The 19,773-nt window shown below is 43.2% G+C and overlaps 1 protein-coding gene across 1 annotated transcript; it reads right to left on the bottom strand.

The window, feature by feature from the left end:
* Window positions 1-9,392: 9,392 nt before the first annotated feature.
* LOC108116314 (TATA-binding protein-associated factor 172) lies at window positions 9,393-19,768 on the bottom strand. The gene is made up of 7 exons (XM_017228104.2): window positions 19,222-19,768; window positions 15,778-15,860; window positions 14,806-15,719; window positions 12,449-14,565; window positions 10,329-12,388; window positions 10,023-10,263; window positions 9,393-9,961 (listed from the first exon to the last, which is right to left on the bottom strand). Exons 2-7 carry the CDS (start codon window positions 15,786-15,788, stop codon window positions 9,518-9,520), a joined length of 5,787 nt encoding a protein of 1,928 aa, XP_017083593.2. The 5' UTR covers window positions 15,789-15,860; window positions 19,222-19,768; the 3' UTR covers window positions 9,393-9,517.
* Between the last annotated feature and the right edge of the window lie 5 nt (window positions 19,769-19,773).

The raw sequence follows: 19,773 nt of genomic DNA, 5'->3' as shown, positions 1-19,773 counted from the left end.
TACTCTTCATGGTTATTTCTCCTAATGAAACGTAAAATTTACACATAAATCAGATCTTCTTATGAGTGAACTAATATACAAATTTTTCTAAAATTTGAAAATAACATGCGTATAGGAACGGGGAGCCTCAAAACCCAGACACACTTTCATGCCTATCGCGAGGACGCGAGCATTAAAATCCAGCCGAGACGCGTGTAGAATTTCAGAATCGGGGCAAAGGACACAACCCGCGGCGAGTCAAGTGAATGCTGGAGCCAAGTCGTGAGAAAAATCGAAGAGAAAGACTTTCCCCTGGACTCCGTCTCGACTTTGGATCTTTGGCTGCGTTGCCTTTTGCAAATTACCGAGACGTCGCGCCAAAATATATATTCAAAAACCGATCGTAAAATCATGTACTTGAGCTGAGCTCTAATGGCTGATTAAAAAATTGTTACATTTGAACCAGGACGAGTCGTAAAACTATTTTCGAGTGGGATCTTGGGAGGCTCGGTCGGTGTTTTTATGGCATTTTTATCGTCATTTGAATAGGCGGCACCAACGATCTGTTTGGACATTTTGAGAACATTTTAACGATCGTTGATCAATTGAAAAAGTAGGCGACACTCAAGTGTTTCGGCTCCAAAATCCAATTTAAAATGGTTTGTATGTTTGTACGAGTACGACACGAGTACTCATGCATAGACATTAATAAATCGCATAACCTTTGTGGGCACTAAAACCAAATAAGTATATGTTATTAAATATACGAAAAATCAAAGCTGATAAGGTGCTCTTGGGATCGGTTTTGAAGCGGACTGAAATGGGGGAATTAAGCCGGACCTTTCCCTAGACACATGGGGACTGAGGTTGACGCCTCTCCGAACATCGCTCGCCTCGTTTTATATTATTTTTTCATTTATAAATTTGTTGGCCTGCGGTTGCTCCAACACTCTTGATCGAAAACGAACATATTTCCATTTTTTCTAACAAAGCAAAAACAAGTATTTCGAAATGTTCAATTCGAGCTCATTTGCTGCCTGTGCCTGGGATCCATAATGGAACTTTAACCTTGAAATTATTAATTGCCAAGTTTGAAAAACCGGCACAGACGTCACAAGGGTGATCGACTGAATATAACACGCGATTCCCGCATGTCCAGAACCTAAATCAAAATCAAAAACAAAGTATTCCAAATTCATTAATTTAAAAAACTTAACTTTTAAGCATATCTATAAATGTTGTAGGAATATTCCAAGATGCGTCTTCTAAAATTTCACTACAGTACGGAGTAACATAAGAAGTGTCTTTCTTTTGCCTGTAAAAATTCTTTAAATTATCCTTAAATAACGTATCTCTGAATATGAAATTCCTTACATATAGATTCTTATGAGTTTCTTATGTACTTTTGAACAAAGTTAGTTTAGTACTTCCACTCATGAAACTTTCTCACACTTGACACTTGAATTCACCTACTTGTACCCCCACTCGAGTTCACCCTCTATCCCTGTGACCCCAAGCTACCAATGTTATGCCTAGTTAGCTCCGATAAGTCGGGACTCTATAAACGAAATGCATTGAGTACAAATGCAAATAACGGTAAGCGGCCTCAAAAACCCCGACTTTAATACTGGAATACGCATTATAATATGAGTCAGGGCTGAGTGCTCCGCCTGGCTGAAAGTTCTGAAGATCGGCCAGTCTGGGTGTTTACGGCGTAGTTTCAGGGGTGCAGAGGAGTGTCAACACACATAAAGATTTTGCTGCAGAAGAAGATTTCTCCCAAACCTATAAATCATCCAACGATCCATGGCGTTGCTATGCTAATGATGTGATTTATTACAAGTCCTCGAGGAAAAAGGATAATCTTGTGGGTCTGCTGCGGGCAAGGAGGTGCCCTGTTTCACACTCGATCTCCGATGCTCAATGGGCCGTGGCTTAGTTCTTCGGTTTTGTGAGGGTAAAACATATCGAATGTTCATTGTTTATGGCGAAAAGTCGTTTAATAAGTTTTATATACTCGTAGTACTCAGAACATTAGTAAAACCACTGAGGGCCAATTCAAATAGAACTCTCTTATTTGTATATCCCACGAGACCACAGCGAAACGAACGCGTACCCACAAAATATATAGGGATTTGTGGAACAAAGTTTGGCTTAAAACTATTTTGACATGTTTATGGTACCCGAAAATGGGTTGCCTCGGGGCAGGTTCCCCGCTCCACTCCCCTCAAACAAGTGTCGACTGTGGCGAGTGTCTTCTCACATATCAGGACGATCATCATCCATGGTTTTCTTTTTTCTCGGTGCCGATGTATTTATGCATTTTTAATATTTTCGTGTACATCACGGCCATAAATATTGCACTGGTAATACAATACGCCACGGATCCATTTCACGGAGAGCTCTTAGTTGAGTGCGTACTATCCCTATCTTTGGATACAAGTCGTTTGACTCCTTAAGCGCCAATTATCAGCATCGTTATGTGGTAGGCATTCGAATAAAATTTCTACAATAAACCGAAGACAAACCCTTCGTTGCGGCATCCAATTCAAGTGGCATGCGGCCCGGTCTCTCTTATCAAAACCCATTAAATGGCCATTGAGAACATGTCTTTAACACTCTTTTAATGCAACAATAACCAACTCAATTGTTTCTGCTTATCTGGCAGATGCTGGGCATCGATATGAAACTGGGAAAACTCAAACTTTTGCCTTTGACATTGACAAAATGTTAAATTAAAGTACTAAAATATTTATTCGGATTATGAGTAATAGAACTTAAAATAGAGAACCCATTTCTCATCAAGCACTCCAATGCTTTAAAAGAAAACCTCGTGTTGCTCATATGCCATAAATTAGTAAAGTAATTTTCCAATTTTATGCAAATAGAATGTACATGGCTTAATTATCCAATTTGTAAAGTCAACACACTGGCACATGTGACGTTGTATTGAGTAAGCAATCACTTAGGCCATCATTAGGTAATATGGCCAGAAGGATATGGATGCAGAAACATATTTCCTGCACGTTTGCGGCGGCTGTGAAAAGTTTTTCCCACAGGCGGACAAACAAAAAACAGCAATTGAACCTATTTAAATAGACTTTTGTATTGGAAACTGTCAAGAAGCCACGATTAAGCCGCACTGATCAGTGCTAATCGGCCGGCCAAGCCACAGACGGCTGCCATTTGCCCGCTCAGGTAGGATTCCCATCTCCGGTGAACCAGGTAAGATAGTTGGCCAAGGTAAACAAGACAAAATGGCAAACACGCGCCGACACGATACAAATTGATCGTGACAAAGGGATGGGGAAGACGGGACTGTGGACACTCAAGGGATGTGGTTGCCGTTGTTATTGTTATTGCCGCATCTCGTGCTCACTTGGGTTTTTGTCCTTTCGGACGTCCTTTCGCTCTCTTCGGCCCAAGCAAATAAACAACATTATGAATTTGTTTTCGCTGACAACGTCAGGGAAAATATTGTCCCTTCCTTTTGTTGGGTTATACTCGTATAATTTTTGGAAAATATGTTTTTACTTTTCGTCGTTAGGCACGTTAGGTATCAACGTGGCGCTGGCGCTTTATAATTAGGGCGTCCACTTGAGAGATATTTAGGAAATCGCATTTTTTTGATGATTTTTTAATGGTTTGCCTGAGTGACACTCCCAGTAGGTGGGCTGCTAATGGGGAGGCAATATGAATGAGAGGTTAAAATCTCTTTAAGCCATATCCTTACATATTCAAGAATCTAATAACTATACGAGTATCATAAGTTTTTCAAGAATTTTACATTCAGAAACTATGGCAGCTTTAAATAAGTCGATAAGTTTTCTTCAGAGACTTTTATAACTACAAATTAGAACCAGGACAAGAATTAAATTTAAATATACAACATTATGTCTAGTTTATGATAAACCTAAAAGAACCCCATAAGGGTCAAATGTATGTACGCAAGAGATCGGTTGCAATTACCTTATACAAATGGGTTCCCTGGGAATTTATCAATCAGATAAATGGAATTCCCCCATTAAAAACCAATCCCAAATAGATGAGAAACTAGAGCATTTCCATTCATGAAAAGAATGGCGAATGAATCAGCACTTGGGAATTTCCCAGACCATAGCCAAAATTTATGAATGGAAAAACGGACAGTCCAGCCAAGTCCTAAACTCATTAATTTTTATGCGGCAAACAAATGCGGACAGTGAAAGTAAGGTTGGTTGGTTGGGTAATTAAAGTTCGGCTATTTAGAACAATGCAAGTCGGAACGATGACGGGGCACGGGTCTGGAAATGGGATTGGGATTGGGTTTGGGTATAGGGACTGAGACTGGGACTGGGCATATCCTGTCAAACACACATTACGATGCGAGGTGGACAGGTAAGCGACAACCAACGACCGGCAACAGGTACCTCATTGAAGACCCAGTTAAGAGACACGCGCGCGGATACAGCTCATCCTCTGCAACTCTCTGTTTATATGGAGTAGGTGCGGTTTTTCCTAGACTTTGGCGCACTCTGTGGGATGTGGATATGTGTACAGAACGTACAGGGAACTGGGACTCAAACTCGAACTGAAATTGGGAACAGGGAAAGGAACAGGGACTGGGACGTGGCCAGAGCAATTAACAATTAAGACAAACACGAGTGTCTTGTATCTTGTCTTTGGCCGATTGTTGTTTGCCGTGCATTTTGTTTGCGTTTCGGAATTTCACAAAAATTCCTTTTATACTACAATTTTAATGTTTAATGACTGTATGTGACTGTCCGTCCGTCTGGTTGTTTGTCCTCGTTTTGGTTTTGGTTTTCGTTTTATTTTTTTTGCGGTGTTTGTCGTCGCGGTTTCCTCCATGGTACCCCAAATGTAGAGCCCGTCGTCTGTTTGCAGATGCATTTCGCTTATAGAGATGCACGTGTCAGTGGGTAGTGTGGACACCCTTCAGGCTTTCCTTGGAAAATCACTGCCTGAACAGCAAAAGGCAATTGTCGGTTAAATGCGAGAATTTGCTTGCCTATAATATGTATGATTCTTGTTTTCTTTGTTTTTTGTTTTATTTTCTATATAATTAATTTTCAATATGGCTGACCTATGGCAGGAAGTCATGAGTGTGTATAAATTTATGGGTATACAGTATATAGTATAAAGCCGCACTACATTTATTTCTTTTGTTTTGGAATTCTTTTCTTAAATGCTTATTTTTCTTGAATAAGTATTTCTTTTTATTTTTTTCCCTCCCGACATACATATATATGTACAGTATATGTTGTTGTTGTTGTAATGGGGTCTGTTGATAAGGCCGTCGTTGTTGTCGTCGCCGCAACTCAACGACCGCAGAGGCAAATTGTAGGATCCAAGCCAAGTGGCGCGGTGGAAGCGGTACTAAGGAACGAGCTCCAGCATTTGCCTCGCATTTTGTTTTTCTGCCGTTCCAACCGCTATATATGTATATATATATATATATATATATATATATATATAGACATGGGCACAATTTAAATTGTATATGGAAAAGTACATATATGGCCACTTGTTGGGTGACACTGCCTGGAGCTGAAAGGCAATGCCCCACCCCTCACGATGGACGGGACCCAGAGTTTTGTGCTTTTTGGGTTCGTTGATCGTCATGCTGGTTTCATGTAATCGTCATAATTTTCCCTACTTTTCCTTTTTCTCTCTCTCTCTCTCTCAGTCTTCCTTTACTTGGCTGCATTTTGTTTATCTTTTTTGGTTAAGTTACTCTATGTATATGCCTTGGAAGTTGGGAATAACCATTGGACCAAGGTTTTAGATTTTGTTTTTTAGTTATTTCTAAAATTACTTACATATATCCTAAGCGTTCTTCAACGCATTCCAAAAATTACTGCTGGCACATACCAAATGATGACTATTAATGAGTAATTTCTGTGACTTATTCATATTTACATTTATATTTTGTTTTTTTAGTTATGACAAACTAAATTAAGTACAACCTATGCCAAAATGCCACCAATTCGAGTCTCGAGAACTTACCAAAATGATCCCCGGGCAGATTCCCATGAATTCCAGAAATTGGGTGTTCTGATCCGTTGCGCTCATTATGAGGGGCGTTGGGCACATGTGGTTTACATCGATGATGACCGAACCACGGGCATCTGGCGATCCCATGCGCTAAGCAAGCGTTAAATTTCGGTTTCGATACTGACCGGATTTCGAGGGGGCGTTAACCCGGCAAATGAAAGTGTCACACAGGTCACGCCGACGGATCACAACTCTTTCGAGGAACAATGAGGCTGAGGCGAACGGCATTCCCAAGCGCCCGACTGCCGATTATGTTGGTTAAACTCACGTCGCTTTTGTGGTTAAACACACATTTAAAGGATTTCCCTTGCGCCGGCGCAACTTTCCTATGCGTTTTTTTCTCTTTTCCTTTCCAGACTAAATGGGTTTTCTTTGGTTTCACGCCCAACAGATCACTGTGATAATCGCCTGGCACGACCACCACTCACGAAACCGCACCGGTGTGCTGGATGGGATGGGAGTGGACCCGACCGGACCCGCATCCGAGCTCCGACCTACTACTACAACTTTTCAAATGCTACTCGGCCCGGAGCCACCCAAAGCAATGCGAGTAAAATATTCTTGATTAAAACTTATCAGAGCACAATTCATATCACCTTTTCAAAAACGCAACAACAGCAAAGTAACGATTGTACTTATTATCGGCAACGCAACCGTCGAACTCATTGCGCCGTGTACTCGACGTATACTTTGGCGTAGTTTGGCTGTCGCCGGTTCTCCGCTGATTGGACGCCGACCAAGATATGGCTATCTGAGCCGGGCCCGATTCCCAGCCCCACAGACGCCACCACCTTCATTCCCATGTGGCTCCCGCCACACACGGGAGCGAGCAGGACGCCACCGGGCACAGATAGAGCGAGAGGCAGCTAAGGCGATACCAAAACACGATTTGATTAAGTTGCATCACGCGCTGGTCGCGCGACTATCCTTATCGGGGCAACTCTCCGACTTGGCGAGTACTCATATGTATATGAATCCGCCCGAGTCCTTATCATCTGGTCTGGTTTGGCCAGATTTTGATTTGGTGACGACAACATCGAGAATCCAACCCGATTACCACTATCGCTGGTATTAAGTTTCTTATTAACAGGAGGTAATCGTCGACCCAGAATGGTCATACGATAGTAGAGGTACCTTATTCCCTTTGGGAGAAAGTGATCTGCAAATAGTTTGAAACCTAATTTTTTAAATTCACTTAACAACTCAAAGGGGGTTTTTCTTTCTAACTTGCAAAATTGAAGATTTTAAATAAGTTAATTTTATTTACTTTTAAATCATTTTCATTTAATCTTTAAGGAATAACAACAATATGTAATCGGACAATATTATAAAGAAACCGAATCAACTTCTGAAAATCAAATTTATATTTCCAACACCTCCAACACCTCTGGCACCTCTTTTTCTAAGGAACTGATAGTGAGGTTTAGCAAACGACCTTGTCTATCTCTCTTAACCCTATTTATCTGGCTCACTCCCCTGGCAATGAATTCAAACAGCACAACTAAAACGCAAAAAATATAAACAACATGCGCCAGGAAAACGCCAAAGAGTCTGGTTTGCTTTAAAAAAAAAAGTGTCAAAAAAAACGATAAAAAAGTGTCGAGGAATTCCTCTAAAATAACAAAATGCCGGTTCTTATGACGTCATGCGGATTGATAACACAATCAAGAAACAATAACAAAAAGCAAAGAACAAACATATTGCAAACAGAAACATTGATAAAACTAAACGAATCAGAAACGAGGAGCGGGTGACGAGGCGAAAACAATGCTGGTGAGATAAGGAGGTAAATAACCTGGTGGAAAACTTTAAGTCGGCGCCGGGCGACGGGCTGAGGAAGATCCGACCCAGCGAGTAGGAGGAGTAGAAGGAGGAGGTGCCCCTTACCACAGGGTGCGGGTCACCAATGCGGGGAGGAGCGAATAGAGGAGAAATACCGATAAGGATGCAAGGGTGCGGGTGCTGGCCTGGGCTGCCAGTTATCAGCAGCAACAGCAGTAGCAAAGTCCGGAAGATGCCTTGTGGTCAAAAGATAAAAGGCCAGAGTAAGTGGGCGAGAAGAAACATAATGCACTGGGAAAAATATATTCAATTTTTTGATTTTAAAACTGGATGATCATAAGGATTGAAATCAAAGATCAAATCATATAATTTTGTTCTCTTGAATTGTTGGAAGGAAAAGTTTGTTTGTTATTTAGAAGTAATTGAATGTTTTCTCACAGTGATATGCAGCGGGAGAAAAATCTTAGCTTATCTGGTTCTGACTCGACTCGGCTCGGCTTTTGCTTTTGTTTTGTTTGAGCTGGGCCTTTAAATACAACATAATAATGGCCATTTAAATGGAATTCTTATAATAAAAAAAAGGGGAAGTCGGGCATAACTACAAGCCAGAGATAAGGCTATCCTGTGCCACGCACCGAATCATTCTTAAGCTGGCAGGGATCATTGTTTTGGAATATTGAAACACAGCCTTCATTACGATCGGGTCGCGTTTAGCGCCCCGAGTAGACATAAATAATATGGGTGCTATATGTACTATATGCCATAATCCATAGCCATTTCATCGTGACTGAGCAGAGATAAGCCCGGGATTCGTATGAAACAAAACCGAACGAAACGAAATTGAAAAATAAATCGTGTATGATGTGTGGTAAGAGGTCAACTAACTATATTTACTAGCTGAGGCACTCTTAATGGCCTGACACCACTGATAGCCCCATCAAATTTCAAGGTACTTGGGTCACAGCAGAGTAAACTCAAATGAGGACAACCGAAAATATTCCAAGCTGTCCTCTGATAAATTAGACACTAAATCGATTTCAACTGATCAGATAAGTTGTGACAGTATGAACACATTAGTCAATAAAATGAATTTAGATGGGAGAGGAAAGCAAACATTCGATAAGAGTAAAATTAGGTGTCTTATTGTGAGAGCCAGAAGAAAATATTTACTAAACAAACTGTGCACTCAAACCATAATTCTGTTTGGCAAACATTTGTATTGACCATAGCTGATAAGAATTGATCGGAACAATGGGCGACTATTTAGGACCAACATATTTTGAATTTTGAATAATGGTCTCTGCACTTTTTCGTCAAAGGATCTTTCCCTTAGAAATCTTGTCAGATTTTCAGATTCCATAATTTTCATTGAGCCGCAAAGTATGCATCACTATTTGCTACAATTCACATTCAGAACGCTTACTTCGTATTTTCGGAATAGGACTCCTAAAACATTCCGATCGGATTGAATTCTCTAATAAGAAATAATTATAAACTTAACATATCTTTTAGATTTTTAATTCAATCTTTGGGTTATTTTTCAAACTCAGCTGATTCATTAATAATTCAAGCTATCATTAATTTTTTAACTTTTTTATTTTAAATTTCTAAACTCTTCTTTTTGCGATTATAAAGGAACAGAGGGCAATTGAAATTTTCAACTTAGCCTAAAACTGGAAGTCTTGGAGTGGGAAGCAGTAGTCTACTTTTTCAGTGCCTGCACAAAGTTGCCAAGATCGTATTCCTCCTCGTATTGATTCTCAGACCACAGTTCCGGTAGGTTTTCGATTATGGTGTTCATGGACATGCCACCCGACGCTGCTCCGGTTGTCGCTGCTGAACCAGAAACTGCGCCCTGATCTTTGCCTCCGTTGAAAAGGTCAAAGATTTGCGAAGTGCCCATAGTCTGAAGAGATGCATTTTCCGCGCTCACCACAGTGTTGGCGGTGAGTATCTTGAACTTCTGCAGACCCATGATCTTTTCCTCCAGCGAGTTGCGCGTGATCAGCCGGTAAACATTAACCACTTTCTTCTGACCGATTCGATGGGCTCGATCCATAGCCTGCAGATCCTTCATAGGGTTCCAATCGTGCTCCACAAAGATGACAGTATCAGCACCAGTTAAATTGAGACCAAGACCACCAACCTACACAAAGAGATACAAATTTAAAATGTGTTCGAAACTTAAGAAGTATTCCAATGCTAACCAAAGTAGTTAGCAGCAACACATCGATGCTGGGATCGCTGTTAAAGTTGTTGACTATATCCTGGCGCTGGGAAGCGGGCACACTGCCATCTAGCCGCAGATATGTTACACTGGGCAGATGTCGACGGAGTAAATCGTGTTCTACAATGTCCAGCATTGCCTTCAGTTGGCAAAAGATCAGTGCTCTATGCTGGCTCACCGATTCAGTCTGCACACCAATGCCGCAGTCTAGGAGAAGTTGCCTGTTGAAAGAAATAAAACATTTTTAAGTAAAAAAAATAAACATAAAGTTAAAAAATATACTTACTTCAGTGCCGGCAGCTTAGCCGAATGCTCAATGTCGTCCAATGAGCTGTTCGAGAGCGCCAACTGACTGGCCACCTTAGTGAGCTCCTCGGACTGACGCAGAACCAGCTTGGGATGGTTGCACACGTTCTGCAGGTAGCGAAGTGCTTGGAAAATGTGCGTCTTGGCGCTGAGATTCTCCGTCACTATGGCTGGCGTCGACGAGTCGCCCAGCTTGTCCAAACAGTCTTTCAGGTGCTTATTGCTAAAGTCTTCGTAGAGGCGAAGCTGGAGCGGACTCAGTTCACAAAGAAGATCCTGGGTAATCTTAGGCGGCAAGTCTTTCAGCACATCCTCCTTAACGCGGCGCAACAGGAAGGGCAGGACTTGGCGATGCAGAGCTTCCATGGCTAGCACACCGGCTTCTTGTTCCTTTGCCGAACTCTTTGCATCCCTAGAAGCCAGGATGGGGCGGGAGAAGCGTTGCACAAACTGCTTTTCGGTTCCTAAGAAACCTGGCATAAGGAAGTCAAACAAGGACCACAACTCCAGCACATTGTTTTGGATGGGCGTGCCGGACAGAATCAGTCTGTGGTTGGCTTTCAGTCGCTTGATGGCCTTAGAGCTCTTTGTCTTGCCGTTCTTAATGATATGTCCCTCGTCTAAGACGCAATAGTTAAAGTGTATGCCGCTAAAGAAGTCTATGTCCTTGCGTACAGTGTCGTAGGAGGCAACCACCAAGTTGCAGCTCGTTCCAATTTCACTTCTTAGTTTCTCCCTTCCCACGGGGAATCCATAGTAGTGCAGAGGACGCAAAACGGATCCTTGATCGAGGAATTTCTCTACCTCGTACACCCAATGACCAGTCAGAGTTGGCGGGCAAATGACAAGACTAGGCAGATTGGACAAATTGGCTGATTGTCGGTGCATATGGTCTCCGGCAAGGATACAAATGGTTTGTAGGGTTTTTCCCAAACCCATGTCGTCGCAGAGGATGCCGTGGAGATTGTACTTGTTCAGGAACCACAGCCAGTTGATGCCGGCTTGTTGGTAGCAGCGTAGATCTACACTTATTGGTACCGGCACCTGGTAATTGGGAATGCTCTTTGGGTTAAAAAGGTAGTCCAGGAATTCGCGGTCTCGAGTCTTGCGCGCCTGCAGCGGCTCGCTCTTCAGTTGCTCCGCCTTTCCGTCCAGTGGCATTAGCTGAATGAGATTGGCAAAACAGTGGGTGGAGAGCAGTCGTACAGATTCGTCCGGATCGCTCATCGCTCCTAAAAGAGGCACTACTAACAGCACGATGTAGGGCACAACTTTGATTTGCAAGCGGCTAACTACTCGTTCAATAGCTTCCACTGCTCCTTGACGCTCTATAAGCTGCTCAATTTTCCCAAGTAGCGGTAACAAATCGTGTACCACAAACTGCATAGTCTGGCAGGCATCGATCTCGGCCAAAACGGCAATGCAGCGGGCGGCCATGTGACGAACTGCCTTAAGAGGATGACAAACGATGAAGCCAAGGTGTGGCAGCAGGCCGAACATTTGTGGATGTAGTGCAGCATGAAGATGAGGGGCGGCTGTCTCTATCAGTTGCAGAGAACTAATAAGCTCATTGCATGCCCCTAAATCTGGCAGGACGCATCCCAATTGCCAATCAAACGTTTCCTTTACGAACTGCTCAACCTTGCCAAACATCAGTTGCTGGAAAACAGCCACCTTGTCCACGATGTGTTCTTTGAAAGTGCTGCACAGTTTCTCTATGGCACATGCTGCTCCTAGTCTCTGTATGCGACATTGCTTCGCCTCCGCCTCTTTTGCTTGCTGTGCCTTTAGCTCAACGTGAGCAGAAGTGGCAGGTGAAATTAAGATTTCACCAGCTGGCGGTCGTCCAGGCCCACGACTAGGTGTAGTTATTGTGGGAGTTATTGCTCCCGCTCCGGCTACAGCTACTCCTCCACCGCTTCGGGTGTTAGTAGGTTGCACTGCCTGTTGAAGTGCGAGTGTTAGGATGCCGTAGTAAACACAACTGTTAGTGACTTCAGACGATGGTGGTGTCTGCTTAAGAGTCTGGAGTGGCTTAACCTGTAGGCATTTTGACAGAGAATTATAAACCTGGTTTAGAATTCGGATTTTTTAACTTACCAGTTTGGGTGTGTACTCTGGGTCGCTTCTCAGCAACGTACAAAGATTGTTCAGGATCTTGCTATTTGGACTAGGGTTTCTATCACAGACCTGATCCATAAGATGGACCAGGAACTCGGCAGACAGCTGCTGCAATTGGAGGCACTGCTCCCGCTTAATGGACTCCATCAAAGGCTTAACCACCGGATTCAACTTCTCGGGCAGGCAGTGCAGAGCGCATATGGCGCCAGCAAGTGCTGCCTGGGCACTAACATGGTAGGCGCTTTGCTCGCTGGTTGTCTGCTGGTAGGATGCCTGAAGGCTACGTCGCCGCTCCTCCAGCATGTCTAAAAGCTTTGGTTTGAGGGGATAAATACGCAGATTTTCGCTCAACGTAGTGGCCACCGCTTCAATTTGATCCAGGGTGAGAATCTTGGCGTTATTGAAGTCGTTAATCGGTATTTTGTTTTGCTTTAGTGTAGCGATGAAATCTTGTGCTTCTTGCAGTAGTCGGGTCAGCGAGATGGCCACCTCATCGTAATAGACGTACTCGCTCACACACTGGTGTAACTTTTCCTGCAGATTGGGCGGTCCCGGACGCACTGGCTCATCTTCCAGAGCCCAAAATGCAATTATCAACCCACACACGATTCTCTGGACGGCAGAGTGGGCATTTAGATGGCCCAACAGGACTTTCGTATAACATTCCGTGGGGCTCTCTGTTTGCGGGGTGTACACGACTCCCGGAGCTGGCTGCACCAGGTAATGTGAGAGCGCTCCAAGCGCACGCGACGAACAGATCCGAGCTCGCATAAAGTTCGCCTCTCGTAGTTCTAGTGGCGTGGCCTCGCTACCACCCAAATAAAGCTTAAGTGAGGCATTTGAGTGTGCTAGAATAGCTCCGCCCAGATCGTCTCCTATGCGTGGCGTTCGTTTCCTCGAGGCGCTTCCTGGTGTACTCGAGTCTCCACAGGCTCTGATCAGCACTGCCGCGTCAAAAGCGAGCCTGGGTGGCTGCATTGATAGGCAAATCCAGGAGGACACAAACGGACAGGCAGCATGTAAGAGGGCACCTAAATCCGCATGCTCGATAAGATTGGACCACACCTGACGAGCCAGTGCTTGGATATCCGCCTGCGGCTCGACTAGAATACGCTGATATATGTGGCGCAGCGCCTGCTGCAGCAATTGCCACTTCCAGTCACTAACTCCAAAGTTAAGTTTCATCTGCTCATTCTTTTCCTCTTTAACTTGATCCTCATCTTTGGGCTCCGATTTCACCTTATCCGCACTTGTTAGTGTAATCAGTGTCTTTAGCGTTGATCTACGCACTGAACTGGTGCTGTGAGAAAGGAAAGGCCACAGTCGCGGCACCAGATTGGCCATTGGCTCCATCTCCACCCAGCTAGCGGCTTTTGGCAAACATAAAATGGCCGCCAGCAATCCCATGAAACTGTTACATGCAGAGGTGAGTTCATCTTGATCCAAAAGCAGGTCCCACAACATCTTTACGATGGAGGACACTTGTGCTGGATTTAATAGCTTTGGAAGCCAGGAAGACACTGGAATCAGGGTAGATGCAGCCACTGCTCCGACATCATCCACCGAGTCCAGAAGACCGATGAGTATGTTTGAGATTGACTGCGGCAGATAGATGGGCAAGAGCTCCTCACGCACCACAAACACATACTTTAGACCAAGTAGTCCACCATGCCGCACCTCCCATTCGTTTTTGTGCTGAATGAGCTGGAGCAGGATGTCCACGATTCTTTGCACCTTGGACGCCTGAATCTCTTTGACAAGGGTACCCAGCACTTGAGCGCAGGTTTCACGCACTGGTGCCACCACCTGATCCGAAACAAAGTCCCCGAATCTGTCCAGACAAAGTACACAGAGCAGGCGCAACGCGGCATCTTCCAGCCAGCGGCTATGCGCTTCGTCCATCTGTTCGCGACTCTGTTGTACCGCCTTTCCCGCTCCTTGGGCATGCTGGTTGATCAGTTCCCTTAGAGCTGTCGCCGCTCCGTGGCGCACCTCCCATTTGGCGTGAAAGAGATCGATGAAAAGGCGTGAGCAGAAGTTCTCCAATGGCCAGGAGACGGCATCCACCCAAGTGCCTGTGGCATCTGGCACAGCCGCTGAAAAATGAAAAAGTCCGAAATTAATAAGGTTCTATTAAAAACCCTAATAAAAAAAAAATAACTTTTGACCAGGCATGCAAATTTTCACAATCAAGTCTTGCTAATAAAGCACTTCATTTTATAATTATTAGTTATCTGGTTTATGGAAATTTTTTAATTAAAAACTTTACCCCGTGAGCCCAGTTAACCCCTCTATACTGAGACTAGTATTAAAAAGTTGTAAGTAAAAGCACTCACCATTCAAACTGTAAAAGATTTCCTGCCGCTCCGTTGCCTTCAGCTTCTTCTTTTCCGGCTCATCCAGTGAAGTAAGTGACGAGGTTCCATTGTTGCTGTGATTACTGCCCGTACTGTGGTTGCTATTGGAGTTTCGGCGGCTGCAAGTCGGTGTGACTACAGATGCAGAGGCGACTGTGTTTTGACGGGCCTTTCGCTTTGCTCGATTCATCTCACGGCAGCTTAGTTGAGCCTGCCCAGATCCGTTCGCCGCTGGCTTTATGTTGAGTATGTGTTCCACAGGAAGCTTTTCGGCGTTAATGTTATAACTGCTCCCACTCCTCGCAAGCGCAACGTCCTCGTCGGTTATCATATCGGTAAGATTTACGCCGAGTTTGGCGGCCGTGGTCAAGCCCAATTTGTCGTTGAGCACTGCCCGTTGTCGACTAAGGCGGCTGGCGAGACTTCTCTCCTCGTCCCCTCCGCCACTAGCTGGCTGTTCCTCCTGTACATCGAACTCATTGCCTTCTGAGCCGATGAGGCGGGCGCCTTTATGCAGGATCTGCTGCAGATCAAACTCATCAAAGCTAAGCAATCGTTCGCTGGCCGTCGTTGAGTTGGACCCACTTGACTGGCAGCTATCCTCTTCAGCTGCAGCTGCAGCTGTGGCAGCATCACTTCCAGAGCGCTCCTTCTTGGGTATCACCTGCAGTTCCGGCTGCCAAGGCGGTACTTGCTTCAGTATGGCCTCAACAGTCTGCGCCGCTGCTATCCTTGTCTCCCAAGACGTACTGTGCAGGTAACCCACCAGACGATTTAGCAGGGCATGGAGTTCATGTGGATAGAGCTTCTGGACCTCACCGATCTGTTTGGCGGCAGTTTGGCGAGTGGCAGCTGTAGACCCGGTCTCAAGTAGAATAAAAAGTCGGTCAAGTCTGCAAAGGATATTATTATTATTACAATATAATCCATGATTTAAGTGATTTAACTTACCTAGATGTCATTATACAATGGTAATTTGTGATACTCTTTGTGATCCGTCGATCTATAAAATCGTACTACTCTAAGTAACTAATCTGTAAAAAATAAAGGGAATTTTATTAATTGAGTTGTATTCATAAAATTACTAATATATTTTTATTGTATTCCCCGCTTACACTAACATATATAACATCGATTATGCAATCCGAGTGCGTCAGAAAAAATACCTAACAAGTCGATATATCTGTATCTCGAAACTAATTGATAATAGAATTTAGCGAATAAATTTCTGGGAATGCTGTCTCCATAACTTAAACTTAATAAATATTAATCACCGTATCAAATAATTTAATATTATTTCTCTGTGACCAAAGAAAAGATACAACAAAAAAACCAATAACCTTCTATTTTTTATGTTCGCCGTTTCAGATAAAGTTTTATTTTGTGACAGATAGACCTTACACTTTGAAACAAATACAAGTTTTGTTTTCTATTGTAAAGAAACTTCACTATAGTGCAAGTACCATGACAACCATACATCCGTTTTCTAGACTTTTGTATAGTGTTACTTAATACTCACAGTTAACTAAGATTAAACAATTAAGCAAGGTTAATTGTTCAAGCAAGTAGATTTACAGAACTGATCTGAATTTCTGGGAAGCCTATTATTAAGATTCCTCCGACTATTATTAGTACATTTCCCCAGTTGCTAAGCCGTGACGCACTCTAATGTAGAATGACCGCATAGCTTAGGCCAAACGTCTGTCACAATCTCGAAATTTAGCCTCTTCCAGTGCGAGCCAATCGACCAATAAACCCTGGACACGTGGTCAAAGAAGGCGAAAGACATGGAACCAATGGGTTGGGTAGGATTTCCTGGGGAGCAATATTGAGCCCGGTAGCCAAGTGGGGTTGGGCTGTGTGTAAATTGAGTCACTCAACGTGAATGGCGAATAATGACTTCGTTGTGGCCACCGAGGCGTTCTTAACAGCTTAGAGCAGAACGTGACAATTGAGCAAATTACGGCATTTCCATATTCTCCTCCGGACTAGTGCAACCGTATTACGTACGAATCGCCACAGGAATCGTTTTTAGAGAGCCCCGTTAACCTCTATTATAAGTTATATGGAGATTAACGATACTTCAAATTGACACATACTTTTACTCTCGAAGGTTGTTTGTTTGTAGGACTCTTATCAATGCAACGTGTTGCGGGTGATAAGAAATGTGCAAAAATCACAGTTCACTGAACCAAGGCAAAGAATTACGATTCATGAATATATTTACGCTTAGAATGGAACAATAACGAGATACGCCATGAGTCTTCGAGGCACGTGCAAATTTATTGACAATGTTTATCCATAAGTAATCAAGCCAATAAAAACACTCAAAAACTTACAGAAATAACAAAGAAATAATATTAGCAACGACGTAAAAGTCATAATGAAATCGTTTGTACATATGGCATGTCGCATGGATTTGTCCGACCAACCATAAAGTCAATTTATCGGCGACAAATCTGCTGTACTTCGTATTGTCAGCGACCTTGTCGTAGCCACCCACCAATCCATCCACTTATCGGGGAGGGGGACCGAATTGAGATTGTGATTGGGTTGCCATGGATTCAATTCAGGAAAATGCCCCGCTGGCTGAGTAATTAAATTCCCATTAGATGAACATCGACTGAAAGCAATCGCAATCATTGATTTTACCCAGTGTTGTGTGTCGCGCATTTATTTATTTATACTTCATTTTCATCGAACGATAAGCCATGAATGTGTACACTTTTTTATTATCACCAATGGCACTCGTAAAATTTCGATTAGATGGGGCGAAAAGTGTTTCGAGTATTTTGTGGCAAGTTCTGCGAGCTTTTATTTTGTTATTTTTAGAAGCTGGTATTGTACAGATTAAAACGGGCCTGACGGAAATGCTGGGTCATTTGTTTACACTAAAGATAAGGCTCGGCCATTTAGCTGTGCCATATTGCTTGATCATCGAATACGAAATTTTGTGGCAAGTGCTAAAATTAATGTTACAAATAATAAATTTTGTATTTTTTTAAAACGAAAGATAAGCTATTTATTCGGTTTCTAGTATTACTAATAGCTTTCCACTTTTATTGTAGGTGGATTTGTTTAAAATGTCACAAGTTTAGCCGATAATCCATCCACTTATTCACTATCTACATTCCTAGAAATCGATTGTTGTTTTGAAATTTTATAGAATAAATACAAACTCAAGCAAATACTTTGGGCAATACCGAATTGTTTAAATTCAATTCGTCGAATTATGTAGTCATCTTCACAAATGTTGAGCTGAAAAGTGACATATTTCGGCATTATTCCGCACCATATGTGTTTGAGCTGCACAGTTCAATATTTGCACGACATTTGGATAATATTGTGACAGATGTTCCTGCATATTTCGCACAATGTGCAGCAGCGATCTGAATCGAATTAATGGAGCCGAATGATAAACAACGAGGTGTTTCATTTTAGCAGCATCATCGCCTCACAGCAGTCAAGTTCGGCAAGTAAACTTTGAATATTCAAATGTTCTCAAAAGAAACTGTGACAAATGTCGCTGATGTTGCGAACTGCAAGAAAATGGCAAATGCAAAAAAAAAAAAAAAAAAAATAAAAAACTTAAAAAAAAAAAAAAAAAAGCTGAAAAGGCCGAGCTCCACCGTTTGAAACTAGTTCAGGTGCCCTACCCCAAGTTGTTGGTAGCGAAAGAGAGAGGGAGGCGGCGACTGCAGTCGATTACGGCAGCGGACCATAAATAAACACAGGTGCTTGTATCGCCTGGCATTGCCGTACACATAGAGAAATAAATAGGTGTTCATTTAAATATGTTAATGCTTAAATTTATATTTATATTTTAAATTACGGTATAACAAATTGCCAGTATAACAAATTTATTAGTCCAATAAGATATGCAAAACAATCCAAGCCCAACAATTTGTTTCTTTCTGTGTAACAAACGTACCGTAATGTGGACGTGGACAACGCATGGAGGGATTATTGTTAAATGCCACCCACTGAAATTGGAAAAAGAGCCCGATGAATGAACAAATGGACGACACAAATAGCGGCTGGCGAATTGAGCAATGTGCTGCGACTAAAAATACGCGCACTAGAACGGACTGCCAAAAAGAGAGAGAATGTATGCGAAAGACAATGAGCTAGTAATTGGCCAGGTTTTTGTTGTTTTCGCCTAAGGATTTCCGCTGTTTTGCTGCGTTGGCGTTCTCTTCACTCTCTCTCCGTCTTGCTTCTCTCTTATCAACAAACAGTGTGCCCCTTGGCCCCGCTCTCTCACTCTCTCATGCACACGCAAGCGGAAGCGATAAGTGCCTGCCATATAAAATACTTTTGCAATCGAGGATAAGAGTTTTTGGGTCCCTTCAATTCCCATTTCCGATCCCCTTTCCTGAATATTATATCACCCACCTTTGGCAATGGTTGCTCTTTCTTCCTCTTCGCCACTACTCTCTCCTTCGCGATGCGGCAGCAGTCAGCTTTTGCGGGGTGCCCACTCACAATTCAACTCATGCGCTCTGCATTTTCTAATTGAATTGTTTGCTCTAAAACTGTACAATCGATGCTGCGTTACTATGGCCGTGCGTATGAGTATGTGTGTATGTGTGTTTTGGCCAAGGGAAGGGGGCAGTCAGCAGCGTCACAAATCAATCCAATCGCCTTCCCACTCACGCACCATTGAATTTTTCTTTTTCACGCACACTGGCACACGCGGCGAACACACTCATAGGAGACCCCGGTGTGGCGAATTACGGTAAAATGCGGCAATTGTCGATCGTGGGCGTGGGCAGTCAATGTTTTAACTTAACACTGGGCTTCACGCTGATGCAAACACACTCCGACCGCACAATATTTCTAAGTTTTCGATTCCCAGCAGCCATGTTAGCGCGATGGAGTCGCATTTATATGTGCGGCCTGACTATCATGGTGCATACGGTTTTTAGGCGGCGCGAGCGGGATGCC

Source organism: Drosophila eugracilis, unplaced genomic scaffold (assembly GCF_018153835.1).
Source record: "Drosophila eugracilis isolate 14026-0451.02 unplaced genomic scaffold, ASM1815383v1 contig_367, whole genome shotgun sequence".
NCBI lineage: Eukaryota > Metazoa > Arthropoda > Insecta > Diptera > Drosophilidae > Drosophila > Drosophila eugracilis.
The sequence above is the reverse complement of the archived record's forward strand: the minus strand, read 5'-3'. Positions and strand labels throughout refer to the sequence as shown.